Below are 21,088 nucleotides of genomic sequence, written 5' to 3'. Positions count from 1 at the left end.
TTTTGTCTTAGACTTATGTAATACATTTTTTCATGAGGACAAAGTCACTTTTAAGTATTTATTAGTATTCATCTAAAAAAATCTGTAGGCCTATAGATTTTTTATTCTGGTGGTCTGTACGAGGGTATTAAATAGAGCAGATTTTTTCTTTCCCATTTTCATTGTATTTCTAACTATCTGATATTGTGTAGTTTTCTAAAATAAAATATTCTTTAAGCATAACATAAGGTAGTAGACATAATGTTGGTCTTAATGAATATTATTAAAAGTGTTAAAGACGTAAGCATTTGTTATATTGAAAGTTCCTAGGTTGACTGAGAGTCTGTATGAAAAGGCTTGAAATGGTTGAAAACTTGTTTGTGGGACTGTCTATAATGCCAAATGAAGTGAAAAAACTACAACTAGATTACAAAATGAACTCATAAGACCCACGCAATCATATTTAAATAAACAGAAAAATAAATATAAATGTATGTATTATGATTATACTATTATAATCATATAGTTAAAATAATAAAAAAGTAGCCTACACACTTTATTATTATAAAATTGTGTTTTTCTCTTCTTTCACGTTATTATTTGTCATAATTTTAAACCTGTATTTATAAAAAACAGTCCGCATTTTTCTATATTAAAGGTACAAACTACTGTGGACTTTTTTGTTGCCACAGTCCGATATCCTTAAAGGGGAGTTCATGACGTCAGAGCGGGAAGAAGGACCCTTTATGATCTTGGGCTTTTTTGTGAAAATATGTCTTTGGAAAGCTTACGTGTGCGAATTTTCGCTCGGAAGGGACAAAATATCACACGAGCCTTTCAAATCCCCTCACACGTGAATATAAACGCGATGCTATTAGCTTAAAAGCAGAGCATTGAATTACATTACATTCTCTTCAGGCACATTTTCCGGGCGCCCTTTTTGCGCGCGGTGCATCGTGGTCTCGTCTCGTCTCTTGTATCGGGAGGCGCCACTGAAGCAAAACCGGTAAGCAGAAACTTACAGCACAATTAAAGGGGAAATGGGACACGAATATAACTGTGCCACAAAGAATTACGCGTAAGGAGAGCTATCTTATTTAACCCAGTAAAGACCATAAGTAGCAAAGTTTGCGTAAAGTGCATCAAATAATTTTAATCTTATTTTGTTACTCTGTTTTGCACACTGCAATCATGGCGCGGGCGCTTTAAGGGTTAATTTTTCCCACCGCCGACATTTTTATAAACACTTCGGCCTGCCTACTTCTGCCGTTCAGATGATTTTAGTTACGATTTACACGCTTTGTTATTGAAATGCATAAATCTGTGATGTGTATTAAAAAGCGTTTAAATGTAATTTGTGCACATACACAAGTTGGTGTTGCATTGGAGCAGCGTGTGCAGCGGTTCTACTGTTGTTCGATTCGTAACCGAATCGTTTCTGCAAGTCGGTTCTTTTAAACGATTCATTAAACAGATTCATAACCGATTACCCTAACGTTACTGTAAAATAAAATAAAAAAAATGGAAGTAAAAATATAAGCCTAATGACATCGTAACAGCACAAATTGTGACAGAAAACTTGAACAGACTTTAAAAACAGTATTATAATAGTATTGTATCTACAATCAGAAAGTTTGATCAACAACGAAATTCCAGCATTTATATAAAACAATAACAGTAATAGACCGAAGTGTTTAAATAAATATTTATTTTGCGGAAAGCGAAGATGTTTAGTGGCGGGAGTGTTGTGAACTCTTGACCGATGACAGAAATTATTTTGTTTCGAACGAATCGATTCGCTCTAACGAGTCTCTAATGGACAGACAACGCGCGCCACAATATCGAATCCAAACGCGCCGTCACAACATGAGCGTGACCACGTTTTCTGCGCACAGAAATGTGTGCATGGTCAGGTTTATAATAACCAATTTAAGTAAACTAAAGAAAGCATGCATCACATATACAACAGTGTAAGTTACACGCATTTGGTTATGAGTGGGGACAGCAGCACGAGCTGGAAGGGAAACACGTTACCATGTAAACAAAGGAGGCTGAACAGTGCATTCAGCTAAACTTTGAACACATCTAATATATTTAAAGGGGAGAATAAACTCTTAAGCATCAGTGCATAGACATTTCAACACACTTTTGAGTGATTAATCCCCATTTATATGAGTTGTCATTTAAATATAATCATCTTCTGTTCCCTCTCTCTCTTTCAGATTACCTGAATCATAGTGTAAAGTGGTGCTTTAGTTTTGTTGTGTCTGTAAGGTTTAGTTTTTTTTTTTAAACATGTCGGTTCGGGAGTCTTTTAACCCAGAGAGTTATGAGCTGGACAAGAACTTCAGGCTAACCCGCTTCACAGAGCTCAAAGGCACAGGATGCAAAGTCCCTCAAGAAGTCCTGCAAAAACTTCTGGAATCCCTGCAGGAAAATCATTATCAGGAAGATGATCAATTTCTTGGAGCTGTAATGCCCAGACTGGGTACATAAGCATACACACACCAGAAATGCATTGGAGTCTGGCCAGATAAAAATCACATGCTTTTAATATTACATAAACTTCAGATCAAACACCCTTTTCGAAATAAACCTTGTTTTTGTTTGTCAATTCTTTTAAAACAGGCATTGGTATGGACACCTGTGTTATTCCATTGAGACATGGGGGCTTGTCACTTGTGCAGACCACTGACTATATTTACCCCATAGTGGATGACCCATATATGATGGTAAAATATATTTGACTGAGAATAACGTGATGATTTAAGTATGACACATACTGGAAATGTATGACTTTATATAATTGATGTAAAATTCTGATAATTTTACCACAAATTGTGTTTTCTTCCAGGGAAGAATTGCTTGTGCCAATGTGTTGAGTGATTTGTATGCGATGGGCGTAACAGAATGTGACAACATGCTGATGTTACTTGGTGTCAGTAACAAACTCACAGAAAAGGTGAGATAAAGAAAAAAGACGCATAGAGCAAGGTGTATTTGTGCATGTTAAAGTCACAATGAAACAGAAGTAGCGATTATCTTATTTTCCCCATCGAGACGTATATAGAAGTTTTAATCTTCAGGATGATTAAGTTGTGGCGCTCCTATAATTTTCTATGGATGCTCTTAAAGCGTAACTAAACCCCTGGTCAGAGCCTGACTCCACCCACTGCAATATTTGAAAAATGCAAGAAAAGTGGGCAGATCCCAACGGAGATAGAGGGGAAGAACTAGCCTCGTACCAAGTGTGTGGGGAGATCGTAACAAGGGCGTGGTGAGCTTGAACCTGCTTACGTCACAAGTTATTTCTTGGACCCAACATCCAATAGGAAAATTCAACTGCAGTAGCCACTGTTCAACCTGCAGAGGGCAGCACTCAGACGTTTTTACACCATATATTGTAGTATTGAAACACTTTATATCCAAATGTCAAAAAACTTACTAAAATCAATGAACAGCACTAATAAAGCATCATTCTTACAGATCATTAACTAAAAAAAGTTGGTTTAGGGTTTAGTTACTCTTTAAATTTTTGCTGGTGCTCCCAACTATTACATTTGGGAGCACCAGTGCTACCTGCTAAATTTTTTTTAATTTCAAGCCCTGAAGGTGAATAGCATTTTTTATTAAATATTATGAGGGCACATGAATTAATATTAATATGAAAAAATAACAATGAAGCTCACTTATAAGCCATTTGTACAAATTAAGTTTTTTATTTCAATTTTATGGAGCCCCTAAGGGGACATGGAGCAAAAATTAAATAAAGTTTAGTTTTGTGTGCGCACTCGATAGTTTCACGGGTGCAAAGCAAACTAAACTTTAAAAAGAATTCTGCACATGGTTTCGCGTAAACTTTGGATTTTTTTACTCCAATGTCACCTTAGGGGCTCGGTACAATTTCATTGTGACTTTAAAAAAGTTTTTTTTTTTACAGTTTAACAAAAAAAATCATCGATTTTTTTGGCTACTCTCATGTCTTTTGAAATCCATATGACTTTCTTTTGACCATAGCAAAAAAACTAAAAGAGGTTTCTTGCAAAATGCTCAAATTAGTCTGTTTTGCACAAACAAAGTACATGGACATGGGGGACATTTAAGCTCCAAAAATGATCTAATGCAGCATAAAAAACTGTTATGCTGATTCATGAGTCAAGTCTCACAGCTTTACAGTGACATGAAGATAAGTGAATGACTTTTGGAGAGTGATGAAATGGCCATTAACTCTGATTTTTGTTTGTAGGAGCGTGATAAAGTCATGCCGTTAATCATCCAGGGTTTTAAGGATGCATCAGAGGAGGCAGGTACATCCGTTACAGGTGGTCAGACAGTTTTAAATCCGTGGATAGTCCTTGGGGGTGTGGCCACAACAGTATGCCAACCAAATGAGTTCATTATGTAAGTTTCTCTTTATGACTACGAAGTGTCATGATTAGTGATGCACCGATATATCGGCCTATAATTGTTATCGTATCAACAGGTAAAAGCAGTTTTTCCCACTATCGGACATCGTCCAATCGTTTAAAAACGGTGGAAAAACAAATCAGAACTTTTGCCTTGTGATTATGGGATTTGCAGTTTGTACGATTTCAGAACATAATCATTTGAAACAGGGCGTTAAAAAGCAAAACTATCGGTATCGGCAGATGTCATTCTAAGTAAATAAATATATCAGTATCGGTGCATCCCTAAGCATTACATTACAAAATACATTGAAATTTGTGTAATTGTCTGCTTATGTACAATAAACTAATACACTTCTTTCTTGTACATCCACATTGTAGGCCAGATAACGCAGTACCGGGTGATGTGCTGGTTCTTACCAAACCTCTAGGTACACAGGTTGCAGTAGCAGTGCACCAGTGGCTGGACATCGTAAGTGCTTTCATTTATCATTTTTATTAAATGCCTTTCAATGTTCCTTTGCTAACTTGTTAAAGTATTCAGTTAACAGCACAAAAGGTTAAGGGTTCGAGTCCCAAGAATACTTATTATGTTAAAATGTAAATTTGATTTAAGACTTCTTTCCCTGTCTTTCTTTTTTAGCCAGAGAAATGGAATAAGATCAAGTTAGTAGTCACTCAAGAAGATGTTGAACTAGCTTATCAGGAGGCCATGTTAAACATGGCTCGACTCAACAGAACAGGTTGGTACATGACAAACTGTTTGCAAATGTCACAGCAGTATTCAAGCAAACATTAAAATTTGCTCTCTTTTTAGCGGCCGGGTTGATGCACACCTTCAACGCACACGCAGCGACTGACATCACAGGTTTCGGGATCTTGGGGCACGCTCAGAACCTTGCGCGGCAACAGCGTACAGAGGTCTCTTTTGTCATACACAACTTGCCGGTTCTTGCCAAGATGGCTGCCGTCAGCAAAGCCTGCGGGAATATGTTTGGTCTTATGCATGGCACCTGCCCAGAGACTTCAGGTATAAGATCAGACTTGTGGCACATTATTGTCGTTCTGTTTTCTTTTTTCTTTAGCAATGCTAGTGCCACGATTTGCTGTATCTTTACTGTAAAAGTCTTGAAGCTTTTACAACATATTACTAGGTGTGATTTTTTCCATCTCTCTCATCGTGTAGGAGGTCTGTTGATCTGTCTTCCTCGTGAGCAAGCGGCCCGTTTTTGCGCCGAAATCAAATCTCCCAAATATGGCGAGGGTCACCAGGCGTGGATCATAGGCATCGTGGAGAAAGGTAACCGCTCTGCACGGATCATCGACAAACCCCGCATCATTGAAGTCGCACCTCAGGTGGCCACGCAGAACGTCAACACCACCCCAGGGACCACGTCTTAAATCCGACCCTCACGACAACCCTGAAAAGCTAGCATACTCTGGCCACGTCTGAGCATATATCAAAACATTGATATATGCACGGTCTGCCCACGATCTTTGGGCAAGACTTTACACATGGACACGGTTATAAAGCAGAAGTGATACGAACATTCAACGAAGAGAAATTGATTGCCTTTTGTGTCTATAGTTTTCTGTTACATTAACTGAACATGCACCTGATTGTAAGGCAGCTTTCAAGTAGAAAGTATAAATGATAGTGTAATTCGCATTTGATACTTTTGATCATTTCCGTTTTTTTTTTGTGTACTTTCTCTGTCCCGCTGATATTAAGGATCACCTGCGGTTTCATGACGTGTTTTAGACGTCCTAGTTAGAATGCGCAACCCGTCTGGTAGTTCAGATTATAATCTATGCCTGTAATCTAACAATAGCGAATAAACCTGCAGCGTGAATGATTTCAGAAATCCATTACGAGTTACTTTTTTACTTTTGTATAAATCCCCCCAATTATTGGATTGAAGAAATTAAGGTAGTCCTCAAATTCTGGAATAAGCTTTGCTGTCTTTGATAGCACTGAATGGAGATGCCATATTGTAAAATATTCACTATTAGACATGAACATCAGTAGTTCTGTTCTGTGGTAGCGCTGGTTTTATATTCTGTACAAAGCTCATACGTCTCTCTGTCTCCCATATTTGCTAATCGTTATATATGTATATGCCTTCCCCTTCCAATAAATCTCAAATCTTTTTTTAATTTCTTGAAAATGTGTTGATCTGTTGGTTTCTCTCGAAGGACTGGATAAAATTTACTCTTCAGAAATCCTTTTCTCGTGTTAAACTTTTACTTTATACAGGTTAAATCAATATTTTAAAAACAAATGTGCACAAAATAAATATTTACAGCCATGAAAAGAAACCATACATGCCAAAATCAATAGGTATTTACAATAAAATATTATTTTGAACATTATCAACACTAATTATCAATCATAATCATATTTCGGAGATGCACGCTATTCATATTGTCATTAAATTAAAAAGATGCTGTAATTTTTTAGGCTAAAATGCTTTTATAAATTCAACCTACTTTGCAGACACACTCATACACTGCAACAAATTATTTTCAAGAAAAAATGTTTTTTTTTTTTTTTTCTTGTTTTCAGTAAAAATTATTTTTTCTTGAAAATCATTTTTTGCAGTGTAAACCCATTTCCTGAAAGGTACAATGTGATGCTTTGGTTTGAAAATCAACCAAATAGGTTTATAGACAGGTTGGAGTGCTTAAAAATATGAATTTGAAAATACATTCTTCACATTTAAATGTTTTACATGCAGAGTAACTTGATACCAATGCAATCCCAGACAGCAGATGACTCCAGACCGGAGCTGCTGACTTCACTGCAAAAAATGACTTTCTTACTTAGTATTTTTGTTTTGTTTTCAGTAGAAATACCTAAAAATTCTTAAAATCAAGATGTATTTTCTTGATGAGCAAAATGACCTAAGAAAATAAGTCTAGTTTTTAGACAAAAAAAAATAAAATTTAAGTGAATTTGTGCTTAAAACAAGCTAAATTATCTGTCAATGGGGTGAGAAAATTTTGCTTAAATTAAGGGTTTAAGAAAAAAGAAAACTTATTTTTAGATTTTTTTCTCACCCCATTGGCAGATAATTTTGCTTGTTTTAAGCACAAATTCACTTAAATTGTATATTTTTTGTCTATAAACTATAGACTTATTTTCTTAGGTCATTTTGCTCATCAAGAAAAAGCATCTTAATATAAGAATTTTTAGATATTTCCACTGAAAACAAGACAAGAATACTAGTCAAGAAAACAGATTTTTAAGAAAATATTTTCTTAGTATTTTTGTCTTGTTTTCAGTAAAAATATCTTAAAATTCTTAAATAAAGATGCTTTTTCTTGTTGAGCAAAACTACCCAAGAAAATAAGTGTAGTTTTTAGACCAAAAATATCCAAATTTAAGTGATTTTGTGCATAAAACAAGCAAATGGGGTAAGCAAATTTTTCTTTAATTTATTGTTTAAGAAAAATATTCAAGATTTTTTTTTGCTTACCCCATTGGCAAATTTTCTTTGCTAGTTTTATGCACAAAATGACTTAAATTTGATATTTTTGGTCTAAAAACTATATAGTTATTTTTTTGGGTCGTTTTGCTTATCAAGAAAAAGCATCTTAATTTAAGAATTTTGAGATATTTTTACTGAAAACAAAACAAAAATACGGATAATTTTTTTTCTTGAAAATCATTTTTTTGCAGTGTGGCATAGATCTGGCCCGGAGTCGTCTGCTGTTGGAAAAACTTTCTAGGTGAAAAGTGCTTTAAAAAATAAAACTCAGGGGTGGTTTTCCAGACAGGGATTACCTTAAACCTGGACTAGACCTTAGTTTAATTCTGAAATATAACTAGTTTGAACAAACATGCCTTACTAAAAACATTACTTGTGTGCATTTTGAGGCAAAACAAAGGGCACTGATGTATTTTAAGATATGTCAGTGCAAGTTGTTTTCAGTTTGGACAGCTCTTACATTTATTTTAGTCTAATCCCTGTCCGGGAAACCGCCCCTTAATTTGTTTGTGCTTTCATCTGCCCAACACTGAAGCCTTTAAATCTTCTTCTCTTTCTGGTTGAACAGAGATCTGATGTCCAGCATGGCTTGTTTGATGTTTTGCCCAAATCGATATGAATCCTGCAGACAAATACAACTCAGATCAGGAGCAGGTTGCATTTTTGTAAACAATACATGAAGTGGTTTTGGGTGCAGTTGAGATTAAAAATTATGTATTTGATATTTTACTTATAAAATACTTAATATTCAGCATCTGAACATTGGTTTTGTTTGCTTGCGTTAGCTTTCTATTACTAATCTGAGACATAATGTGACTACGGTCCATAGTTCATAGTGAATTATCTTTATTTATTGCCTTGTATCTAACAGGCCATTAGTCCTGTAGTCTGTCTAGTTGAATTTTATGAATGCAGGATGAAAACAGAAAGTCCTTACTGTCTCTGGACTGGACAACTTGCTGGAAATGTGGAATGTTATGAGGTTTTCTCCTACAATGATGTAAGAAACGCCGTAACCATCATCAGCAACCTGTATATAACATAATGATACATTTTTGCATTTTACAGAATTATACTAGTATTCACAATACAAAACTATGTATGTAGGCTGTTGTAATGACATGCAGTGTACTGTAGGGGGCAGTAAAACTCACAGGCCCAAATCCACCACCTGCTCCTACATATTCGGGAAACTTTTGAGTGTCAATCAGGTTAAGCTGCTGTTGAGGGGTCTGACTGGTGGAGAGACGCCAGGGCTCTGACAAAACCTATCAAACAATGTTGAAGTTTGGACAGGAGCTTGAACAGGAGTAAACCGGTATGTATTTATAGTTTTGAGTCAGATATGCTCACACCTGTTTGAGAAAGGGCGAGTCGATGTCCATTACTTTAGACACAACGTACAGGCAGAAGAGATGGCGGTCAATGCCAGCTCCTGTCATGGCCAGGCGGTACATGTTCTGGTGTTTCTCTGCCGCTTGGCGAAAGAGTGCCAGCCTCTGTTCATTCTGGTAAACGAAAGCAGACACATTTTCCAAATTAGAGGTTTACGTGCTAATTGCTAACTCAAATGTGCATTAAATAATTTTAAGAATCACGAAATAAGACATTGACTGATCATGTGATTTCAACATGCGGTGCAACTATTATGTAATGACACAAGGCTTGTTGACGTCAAAGAACCGCGAGAACGATTAGAGAAATCAAACGAAGTCTAATTTCGTCTCGCTCTCGCGGTACTTTGACGTCATCTTGCTGTCAGTTCTTGCGGCGCCGCATGAAGTCGAACAAGCCTACAGCTTTTACTAGACCACTGATAGGATTGCAATCTTTATCTTATATTGTAAATCTAAGATCGTATATTCTTTAAGATACAAATTGGAAAAACTGATCCTATACCAGCACTTAACTTTTAAACATGAGTTTGGACTCTGTATTTCACATTGCTCTCACCATAATGTTTTTGTCCTCCATTGCTCTGACAAATGCAGTGGACTCGCAGGTGCAGGAGCGCACGGTTTCTGTACGACCCTCACGAAACATGCGTGTCATCGAGGACTCGTAAGTGAGACAGAACTCACCTTTGTCCTGTTTTAATAAAAACATACACACTTTTACAAATTTCATTGTGTAAAACTGGCGAATGTAGCATCTATTTACTTATATCTATGATCGGAGATGTGCGGTTGAGTAGAGGGGTGGGGGCTAATTTGCATATTCATAGATCTGCGTACACTACACAGGGTGGTTTACCAGACAGGGATTAGTTTAAGCCAGGACTAGACCTTAGTTTAATTCAGAAATATAACTAGTTTAAACAAACATGCCTTACTAAAACATTACTTGTGTGCATTTTGAGGCAAGACAAAGGGCACTGATGTATTTTTTAAAAGTTGTTTTCAGTTTTTGGACGGCTCTTAAATTTATTTTAGTTTAGGACTAGTCTAATCCCTAAATTTGACCCTGGACCACAAAACCAGCCAAAAGGGCAATTTTCTGACACTGAGATTTATACATCATCTGAAAAGCAATTGAGAAAATCGCCTTTAACCCTATTATGTCTGGGGTCAAATTGATCTCAAAGCTACTTTGACGTCTCTGAAAAATATGATAATTGTATTTTTAAACATTTAAACGACTTTTCCTTGATACTTTTTGGCTTAAAGTTACTTTTACTGCGGGTTCACACCAGACGCGAGTTCAACAATTTGCGTGAGTAGATTACATACAAAGTCAATGCAAAGACGCGATCAGACGCGTCCTCGTGTGGGGCGATGCAAATGATGCGAAACACATGCTTTTTGCCTCAAACGCGTCTTCGCCCAAGTTAAAAAAATTCGCCGACGAAAAATTTGCATGACACAAAGTTAAATCCCGCGAGTAATCTATTTTTACTATTACTATCTATTAATAATCTATTATTACTATTAATATGTGAAAAACTGGTAAAACTGTTCTCAAATTAAATAAATGTTATATATTATTTTCATTACTACTTTTATTTTTTCCTAAATATACAATAAATTTATGTGCTACAAAAGATACTTTTTCATAGAAATGTATCTATTAAATAAACAATTTATGTTTAAAAAAAATAAAAAAGTTATGTTTTTTTCCTACAATTTTATTTTAAATTTATATTTTATAAATGTATTTATTTAATTTTATAATAAAGTAATTTAGCATATATTAAACTATTTGGGGTCAATTTGACACATAAATAAATTTTTTATATATTTACGGTAGGAAACATGATCTCTTTACTTAATATCCTAATGATTTTTGGCATAAAACATGTAGAATTTTGACCCATACAATGTATTGTTGGCTACTGATACAAATATACCAATGCAACTTATGACTGGTTTTGTGATCCAGGGTCACATATGAGGCAAGGGTGTAGAGTGTAGGGTGTAGTCAAATTCAAGCATGAACATGTTTTAATTGATAAAATTATCAACTACAGGGGGACTTTAACCAAGGTTATGCAATGCTATGAACAGGATTATGAGCACAACTAACTGTACATAAGTGTGTGAGTTTGTGACATACCCTGTAATAAGCAAGTTGCAGTGCCAGCTGGATAAAAGCATCTGGACTTGTTCGACATTTCTTTATCAGGCCCTTCCCAAATTCATTGAACAAACAGCCGTGAAAATCCACATCATCAGCAATTCCCTTCGCAACTGCATACGACCCTTCAATTATCTCCTGGCACTGAGAGAAAGAGAGATAAGCAACTTAAATCATTTATCACCGTACAATAACATAATAATAATCACACAGACAGTTATCAGGGAATACAATAAATGATCTTACATAAAACAATGCTGAAGATGAATTCAAGTTCAATCTTTCTTTAAAAAAAAAAATGTATGGAATCTACAAAGCCATAAAGTCCCACTAAAACTATTGTGATTTAAGTATGAATATGATCGTATATAAACTTATGTTCTCCAAAACATTTTCAAAATTTGCATTCAAAAAAATAAAAGGATTCAGCTTCTTCTGATACAGATTGATGATTTTTATGACATCATTCTGCACTTCAGCATCTTATTACGCTGTGAGGGGGAGGAGCAACCCAGCATGTACTGCCCTAACTTCCTGTTTCATTAATGTCAACTAGGGATGCTTAACAATTAATCGTGATTAATCGTTAGCAGAATAAAAGTTTTTGTTTACATCACATATGTGTTTAAACTGTGTATAATAAATATGTATATATATAAATATGAACACATTCATGTATAATTTTAAGAAAAAAAGTATTTATATTTATATATAATATAAATTATACATAAATATACAAACGTATATACACATGTAAACATTTCTAAAACATATACATGTATGTGTGTACATTTATTTATACAAAGTTATTATACACAGTTCACACACACATATATGATGTAAACAAAAACTTTTATTCTGCTAACGATTAATCGCGATTAATCGTTAACCATCCCTAAAACGCATAAAAAGAAAATTTGTGTTTGTCAAGGCACTTCAGTTAGTTTTTAAGTGAAAGTAAGGGTTAATTCCTACTGCTTTTGGGATGTCCCACTGTAGTCTGGTAGGGGGAGCCAGGCCTTTGTTGACATCTCCTTTGCAATGTCCTTCCTCAGTATAACCCAGTTGAAAACAATCTGTGGCCAAAACATACTGAAAACGAAGGTGAAATGGGGGTCATTTGCTACTGCCTAAATGTGCTATTGCAATATAAGCATTTTATTCTATAAATGATCACTACTTTTTGTTTACCTCCCACATTTGTCCTATGATAGGAGCGTCAGCCCATGAATGCTCGGTGTTGATGCCCATTTTCCCATTCTTGTAGACAATAAGATTGAAGGATTTATCAAACCACCTGAGGGTGAAAGAAGCTAGTTGTGAGTGTGTCTTCGCTATACATCCAAAGTTGGACAACTAAGTGGGCTTTTAAGCTTGTGACATACAAATCTTGCTACCTGTCATAGCACTGTCCATGCAGTAGAGATTTCGCATAGAGGTCCAGAGATCGTATGTTTTCTGGATCATATCCATGTGCTTCATCGTCCAGGGTCAGGAAAAATGCTGCAGCCTCAATGGCACCCAGAGATGCCCTGTTGACGCCCTCACTGAAGTACTTTAGGCGAGCCCTGGCCCAGGGAATCCTGAAAGTAAAAATATTATTAAAGTGAATATAGCTCACGTATAATTTGTGCAATGCATGCAGCTGCAGGAATTATAATTAATGCATTTGGTTCAGCATAAGCAAGAATTCATTCCAAGAAATACATTAACCTAGTAAGCACTCACAATACTACAGTAGTTTGTAAATCTGTACCTGTTTCCAGCCGTAAGAGCAGCGAGTTTGAGCTCTCCGGTCTGAGGTTCAGAGTTGTCATCGAGTATTCGCTGAAACTGCATCTCAAGTTCTGAGGGCCAAAGGTGACGGCCGCCGTAATAGAGATGCAGCTTGAAGAACCGACCCCGATGGTAGACCACCAAATGTTTTCTGTCCTTCAGGTGCTGCACAAAATCTGAGCATAAAAAAACCCAGATGTAAAACAGGGAAGACCATATTCCATATACACTCACCTAAAGGATTATTAGGAACACCATACTAATACTGTGTTTGACCCCCTTTCACCTTCAGAACTGCCTTAATTCTACAAGGCATTGATTCAACAAGGTGCTGAAAGCATTCTTTAGAAATGTTGGCCCATATTGATAGGATAGCATCTTGCAGTTGATGGAGATTTGTGGGATGCACATCTAGGGCACAAAGCTCCCGTTCCACCACATCCTAAAGATGCTCTATTGGGTTGAGATCTGGTGACTGTCGGGGCCATTTTAGTACAGTGAACTCATTGTCTTGTTCAAGAAACCAATTTGAAATGATTCGAGCTTTGGTCCATTATCCTGCTGTAAGTAGCCATCATAGGATGGGTACATGGTGGTCATAAATGGATGGACATGGTCAGAAACAATGCTCAGGTAGGCCGTGGCATTTAAATGATGCCCAATTGGCACTAAGGGGCCTAAAGTGTGCCAAGAACACGTTCCCCACACCATTGCATTAATGAGAAATTGAACAGGTGTTCCTAATAATCCTTTAGATGGCCATATTTTTACATATTTTTATGTAAAAATACTAAAAATATAATTACCAGTGTCAATGCCAGGAATACGGGTGGTGTTAAACATCCTCTCATATTGAAAAGAGCACATGGGTACAATGCCAAGAGCCCTCAGCTAAAAGAATAGAAGAGAGAGCATGATAGAAAAGTAGAAGCGATCGCTTTACACTTTTGAATGAGCTATAACAATATCTGATATGTGTTTGTATACGAGTGTATGCGTGTACCGGGGTAAGTTCTCCTCTCTCAAGCTTACGCCGGTACTGCAGCATAGCGTGCACAGCGTTTGCAGCCCTCGCAGCCTGTCTGTGTGTGGGGATCACGTAGAGTAAATCCTGATGAAAAAAAGTTTATGAAAAACATAAGTATGAAACTCACAAATGTTTCTGAGGTCCACTGTTTGTTCCCTTAGACAGCAGATGGCACCAATGGAATAGTATTCATCTGCTAGCTTAAACTTCAAACATTACTCAATTATTTATATTACTCAATATTACTCATCTATGATTCATCTTGCACTCATTGCTGTGGCATAAACTAATAACAGTTTGCTATGCCCAGCCCCAACTTCTAGTTTTAATAGGATATTACTTTTCTTTGCATTGATATGCATTCAAACCTCTATAAGCCTGGCCTTATTGTTACAGTATGAGACTTATTAATCTTTTTGCTCACCATAGTGTAGAAGTTACTGTTAACCATGATAGGGCTCCGCCCCCTCAGGTAGATATACTCCTCCCACCAGTCACTCACCTGTCAACACACAATGACAAGTCTGTTATTTTACCAGGGTTTATCACTGTTCTCTGTTATGCTCATGCAGGTTTGTCTGCTTACGTAATTGGTGGCCCACCAGGACTTGAGTACCAGGTATTTTTGAAATTTGGGTGCAGGGTCCATTTTGAAATCATTAGCAACAACCTCCATCTGTTTGTATTGCTCATCATCCAGAAGAGGTCGAACAGATTCCAGATACTAAAACAGTGAGCGAGAGATTATGTTAAGTCAGTTATAACAAAATAATACAGAAACATCAGGAAAACAATGGGAATATTTAGTGTTTTTAGTTTAAGTTTATTTTTTTTATATTGCCAATACTGATATTGAGGAACCAATGAGGCTAATTCGCCAATATGAGGCTGATATAACACAAAAAAATTACAGTATATGCGCGACAGTTGCACGATATAAATGTTAATGTATATTTTAGATGAATGTTGATTTATACAAATAAACATCAGTCTTTAATTATATTTTCATTGTGTCTTTGCTGCATCTGTGTTGGTTGGGAAAGGGATGCTAAACAATTAATCGCGATTAATCGTTAGCAGAATAAAAGTTTTTGTTTACATCACATATGTGTGTAAACTGTGTATAATAAATATGTATATATATATAAATATGAACACATTCATGTATAATTTTAAGAAAAAAAGTATTTATATTTATATATAATATAAATTATACATAATTATACAAATGTATATACACATGTAAACATTTCTAAAACATATACATGCATGTGTGTACATTTATTTATACAAATTTATTATACACAGTTCACACACATATATGATGTAAACAAAAACTTTTATTCTGCTAACGATTAATCAAGATTAATCGTTAAGCATCCCTAGTTGGGAACTGCGCTCTTTTGCAGCCACACTTGATTCTGAGGAACTACTTTGTTTGGCGAAAGAGTAATATTTGTACTAATATAATTACAACTAATTTGTGTTTTATGTTATAAAATCCTGCTAACGTTATGCAAATGAAGTAACTGTTTTATAAAAGCAATAAGCCCCGCAAAGCAGTGGGGTTACAATGCATTTTATACCAGCTAAGGGGGTTTTAGGTACTCCGCTTCGCGTCGTGCCTAACAACGCCCCTTAGCTGTTATAAAATGCACTGGTAACCCACTGCATCTTGGGGCTTATTGCTTTAACAAGACATATGTAATGTGGATCTGACATATCATGGTACTGTTTAAATAAGACTTGTTTTTTCACAACCTAACATCACATAAAAAGTGATCAGTGATTGGTCATTTTAATAATGAAACTAATTTAAGTTATAGAAAGATTTATATTTCTGTTGATCGATTGATATATCTGGCCAATATTTTTATTATCTGCATTGACAGATAAATTGGCAACACTTTACAATAAGTTTGAATTTGTTAACATTAGTTTAAAATTAAACATTGAAACTGTTAACATTATTTAATGTGACTTAAACTTATTAACAACTAACATTAACAAAGATTAATAAATATTGAAAAATAATAATGTTAATTTGTAGTTTATGTTAGCTAATGCATTTACTAATGTTAACAATACAACCTTATTGTAAAGTGTAACAATCATTTTTTTCATATTTTAAACAATTCCAAATATTAGCCGATGTATCGGTCTATCACTAGTAATATTTCACCACGAAAAACAATAATAATAATAAATATATTTTGCAAATAAATTAAGCAAATTTGTAGATTTTTTGCATTGACAATTTAAAAGCATTAGTAACAAAGGTACATTACAGTTTTTGGACGCCATTAACTGTTGGTCTTTTACCCTGCTGATTGTATCATCAATGCTTGGTACAGGCAGACGGGGCAGAGATGCCTGAAAGCTGTACAGCAGTGGTCGCCGGCCGGACAACAGCTTTACGAGACTCTGAAATAGACATATAGTAGTTATCACTTGTTAGGGGTCGTTCACCATTCCAAATAACAAAATAAACCCCCAGTACATCACTGTGTGCTTTCACAATAAAACAAACAAAAACTGTATGTGTATAATACACATAAATTCTCTATAACATCAGACCTATAGATCTTGCCAAATCTAACCACATTTCTGTTTGCTCTATACTACGAAGGTGACGCACCAGCCAGACTTTAGTAGAGAAGCTCATTTTGCCATGTGACTCAAAGATCCAGCCATGATAGGACAGAAGAGCTTTGAGGATGTAACGAATCAGCAGGATGACAGAATACCACACAGCCGTGGCAAACAGGATGGCACTGAACACCGTCTGGGTCTGAACCGTCATAAATTCACTACATGGCAAACAGGTACAATTCAAAACAGAGTATGATTATGTACATAATGTATTATTTGTATAATTTGCCTTAGGTCAAACACCAACACATTTTAAATACACTTTAAGCTATAATTCTTAAGGCCAACAATGTTTTTTAATTTAAATCTATTAAATTGTTTACAAAGTATCCAATCCATACTGTACCTGTATGTTTACGTATATAAAAGTATGTATTCACACATTAAACTGGTTAGGTTTTCTTTGGACTAAATGTTTCTAAGCTGTTCTAGTCACGAATGTCATTGGCTTCGGCTTATGTACCTTTATTTATATGTAACCATGACGTATGTTCTAGTATCTGAAGTTTCCAGGAATTTGCTAATAATTTACCTGACTGGTAGAGATGTCTTGATTTTGTCGATCATGCCCATAGAGGGGTCGATCCTGGCATACATGGTGCTCATGATCGCGATCACTACTATTAACCAGCTGGAAGGACTGGCAGGGTATACGCCTGTAAGAACACCGTTCTGTAAAAAAATCAAATTCAAGTATTAAGCTCTTAATCATACAATTGTCTTTACATATACGCATCCAAACTTACAGGGCATTTGATCTATACATTTTTATATCAGTATGTGTGTTCCCTGAGGATCGAACCCATGAGCTTTGCATTGCTAATGGAAATGCTTACAAATTGAGCTACACAGTGGCCCAGCATTGGGTTGAAAATATTTGACGCCACTTGACCATGCGTCAACAGTTGACGCGGAGGGTATACCTTTCGCGTCATTTTTTGACGAACTGGGGACTTCAATACTATTAAGTCCGTTGCATTCTCTTTCCTATTTTCTTACCATTTTCGCGTCGGTTTAGGGTTAGATTTACATAACGACATCCCTACCCAAACCTTACCCTAACCCCAACGCCAGGTGACAACTGTTTAATTTCGCGTACCTAATAGTATTGAAGTCCCCAGTTCGTCAAAAAATGACGCGAAAGGTATACCCTCTGCGTCAACTGTTGACGCATGGTCAAGTGGCGTCAAATATTGACGCCATGGGATGAGGATGTGTTGACCCAACCCGTCGTATTGTAATTTAATCTATGCTTGGATGTTTTAACCCATTGTTGGATCAAATAAAAAAAATTATTGGTTAATGTAACCCAACGGCTGGGTTTGTCCCATTCTAGCCTAACGCTGGATTGAATAGTGAAGCATTTTTATAGTAGGGGTGCGCGGGCCAAAAACTAACGCGGGGTTAGTTGTAAAACGTTTACATTGTTGCACAAAGTCGAGAATTTTGTATTTCCAGTATTTTTTTATGCTGCCAAAAGACGATCTCCCGCAAATGATTGGAAATGTATAATGTTTTTTCCAGAGCGTTATTGTTTTGATGAACGAGTGTTTTGGTGGCGTGCAAGTAAATTTTTTCATTATACGTTTTTTTGGTTTCTAAGTTGGGTGTGTAAGATAACAAATCCAATGCTATGTCATATTAATCTGTGTCTTGTTGACTAAAACATAGCATTGTTTTGAAATATGTCTGCAGCTCTTTGCAACTTTTTTGGTGGGCTTGAATATATTTTGACCCAGCGGAGTTAATTGTAATGCTGTGTTACAACTAACCCCTCAGCACTTATGATATGAACACCGCTAACGTTAGCGTAATTCTTGCCGTTGTTTTAAATAGGCTACACACGAATGATTGCTGGCTGCGAACAAAATAAATGTGCCTGTCTTATCAAAAATCGTGTGTTGAATGTATTTTTGTTCATATCTTTAATATTGATTGAATAAGGTCACGTCAAAGATTATAATCATAATGAAATGAATGGCTTTGATACTCATATCTCAGAATTTGATCTTTGAAACTGTAGTTTGGTTATTACAGACTGAGTCACGTATAAAAAATGTTTTGTCATAATTGTGCTGCTTTTTCTCACATATTTAGACATTTGTATCCATTTATAATCGAACAATTGTTAGAAAAAGGCTGGATGAATGAATACAGTGTGGATACCTGTCTATTATAGACAGATATATAAACAATATCCACTTCAAGTATATAGACAAAATAGTATTGAAATATTTGCCTGCAAACTTAATTTTTAGCAAGTGTTACAACTACCCCCTGCCTGTTACAATTAACCCCACCTATGGGGAGAGTTGTAACATTTGCACTTCTGTCACATTTGGTGTAATTGTCCAAGAATGGTAAGTAATAGAAACAAACTTCAAATGTTTATTTGTAGCAGAGAAGTGTGTGTTGCTTGTGTAAAAATTGAATTAATCAAACTCAAATATTTTTTGAATGATTGAGCCAAAACCAAAAAGCGTTAGGTTGTGCTCCGCTCTCCCCTACACTGTCTCTTCCTATAGGCTTTACGTCTTTGCAACTTTATAAGATGGGCATAAAAACAATAAAGATACCTTGAAGCGAATGGCACGTTTCTTCCATGATGTCACTCCAGACAGGTAAATGTGTTTGAGCACCTCACGGCTCAGCTGTAGGTCGATACCATCAGGTGTAACCGTGAATTGAAACCCCACGGCCTGATGTGCTTCTGCCATTATACAGGCCTAAAGCACAGCCTGATAAAAAGACAGCTCATATTAATCATAATAATGCTCAAGGTTGTGGGTTCCAACCCTGTTTGTGAAGGTCGCCAGTTTGACTGGGGATTTATGAACCACATTATTAGAAAAAATCTTTCAGCACCGCCAGGTTTTCATTTCACCCCAAGCTGTACTGTGTCCTTGTAATAAGTCTCTTATGGCTCATAAGATTCTGCTAAATGACAAAAAGGTCACTTTAAATCATGTTTACATTCAGGTTTTCTACAACCTGAAAGGAACCTATGAAGAAATGTGTTACTCTGAAGGCACCGAGTCATTTGTGCTATGACACGGCATCAAGCTTATGTTTCTTTTTCCATGTCATATGACTGCAAGCATAAGAAGTGGGGCAAAGTTGACTGGTCAGAAATAACATAGTGAGAGGTGAGCGGTGAGGTTTCTGTGACACAGGCCAAAACACACGTGACGTGACGCACAACCTCGAAGGATGGAAACATTTGTACTTGTACAATTTGTACAAATAAACATACAGAAGATAGATATAGAAATAATATTAAACAAAAGACTGACAAACAGAATATGAAATTGTTCAGAAATGTTAAATGCGCTCTCTTTGAAAATACCAGGACAAAATGTATTAAATAAATTTTACTGTGTGATGCAAATGTACATCGTAAAAATTACCATATAAAGCAATATTTATAAAAATGTGCCTTAATAATTTTCAATAAATTGAACATTAATTTACATTTCTGCATACAAAAGAAACCAAACAAAATTTTGTCTATATATCATTATTAGACCCAAAGACTCTTGCATTAGTGACAGAGTTTATTAAGCATATAATAATGTTACAGTACCTTTAATGTAACGTGTCTCTCAGTTATTGTATCTCAGGTGAGATGTTTCAGTGTGGATGAAATGTCCTTTTTGAGAATTTGGAGAAACTCCCGTATCCTTCAGTCAACTTCTGAAGCGCTCTCAGAGGAATCTGTCGCTCATTGTTGAGCTTTCCTTCCACACATGCTTTCCTCTCGTCTGTCTCTTACTTTTTATTTGTATGGTTTTGGTCTCTGAGCAGTGCACTACCTGCCCCTGTCATTTAGTGACACTCATAACCTCTCTCTCATTCTGTGTGTGTTTGTGTGTTTGTAACTGGATACTTTCAGAGCAAAGTTAAACGGGTGGCTGGACACACTGTATGATCAAGACCTAAATCACAACAGCTGGAAATATCCCATGGCTACATGCCAGACATTTGTAAGAGGCGGCTGAGAGGTCTTTTGTATGTACGTATATGGATGTGTCTCCTGAAAATTTGATTGTCTTATGTAATTGCGACCCTGTCTGCGAAATCCACGCTGAAGTCTCAGTTTAATTTTAATTTGGACATCATTACTCAGTCAATGTTAAAGATATCAAGGATATATTTTCACCCAATGTTCTTTACATTATAGGATG

General features: G+C 36.0%; 2 protein-coding genes across 4 annotated transcripts; one reads left to right on the top strand and one right to left on the bottom strand.

Moving 5' to 3' along the window:
- Window positions 1-687: 687 nt before the first annotated feature.
- On the top strand, window positions 688-6,553 carry sephs1 (selenophosphate synthetase 1). Of its 2 annotated transcripts, none has more exons than XM_065283585.2 (9): window positions 688-985; window positions 2,202-2,467; window positions 2,608-2,711; window positions 2,834-2,941; window positions 4,226-4,380; window positions 4,767-4,857; window positions 5,029-5,128; window positions 5,203-5,415; window positions 5,572-6,553. In XM_065283585.2, the coding sequence occupies exons 2-9, from the start codon at window positions 2,275-2,277 to the stop codon at window positions 5,784-5,786; spliced, it is 1,179 nt and encodes a 392-aa protein (XP_065139657.1). In that variant the 5' UTR covers window positions 688-985; window positions 2,202-2,274; the 3' UTR covers window positions 5,787-6,553. The 2 variants fall into 2 exon arrangements, with proteins under 2 accessions (XP_065139657.1, XP_065139658.1); XM_065283586.2 differs by lacking the exon at window positions 688-985 and adding an exon at window positions 1,018-1,057.
- Window positions 6,554-6,713: 160 nt separating this feature from the next.
- cpt1b (carnitine palmitoyltransferase 1B (muscle)) lies at window positions 6,714-20,833 on the bottom strand. Of its 2 annotated transcripts, XM_065283581.2 has the most exons (19): window positions 20,488-20,833; window positions 19,481-19,642; window positions 17,437-17,576; window positions 16,891-17,062; window positions 16,575-16,676; window positions 14,839-14,976; window positions 14,677-14,754; window positions 14,229-14,336; window positions 14,032-14,116; window positions 13,206-13,401; window positions 12,847-13,032; window positions 12,641-12,746; window positions 12,425-12,541; window positions 11,429-11,593; window positions 9,830-9,964; window positions 9,232-9,384; window positions 9,031-9,144; window positions 8,814-8,906; window positions 6,714-8,498 (listed from the first exon to the last, which is right to left on the bottom strand). In XM_065283581.2, exons 2-19 carry the CDS (start codon window positions 19,619-19,621, stop codon window positions 8,415-8,417), a joined length of 2,313 nt encoding a protein of 770 aa, XP_065139653.1. In that variant the 5' UTR covers window positions 19,622-19,642; window positions 20,488-20,833; the 3' UTR covers window positions 6,714-8,414. The 2 variants fall into 2 exon arrangements, with proteins under 2 accessions (XP_065139653.1, XP_065139654.1); XM_065283582.2 differs by lacking the exons at window positions 17,437-17,576; window positions 19,481-19,642; window positions 20,488-20,833 and adding an exon at window positions 17,251-17,338.
- Window positions 20,834-21,088: the final 255 nt, after the last annotated feature.

Source organism: Paramisgurnus dabryanus, chromosome 9, assembly GCF_030506205.2.
Source record: "Paramisgurnus dabryanus chromosome 9, PD_genome_1.1, whole genome shotgun sequence".
Lineage (NCBI taxonomy): Eukaryota > Metazoa > Chordata > Actinopteri > Cypriniformes > Cobitidae > Paramisgurnus > Paramisgurnus dabryanus.
This window is presented reverse-complemented; position numbering and strand designations above follow the sequence as displayed.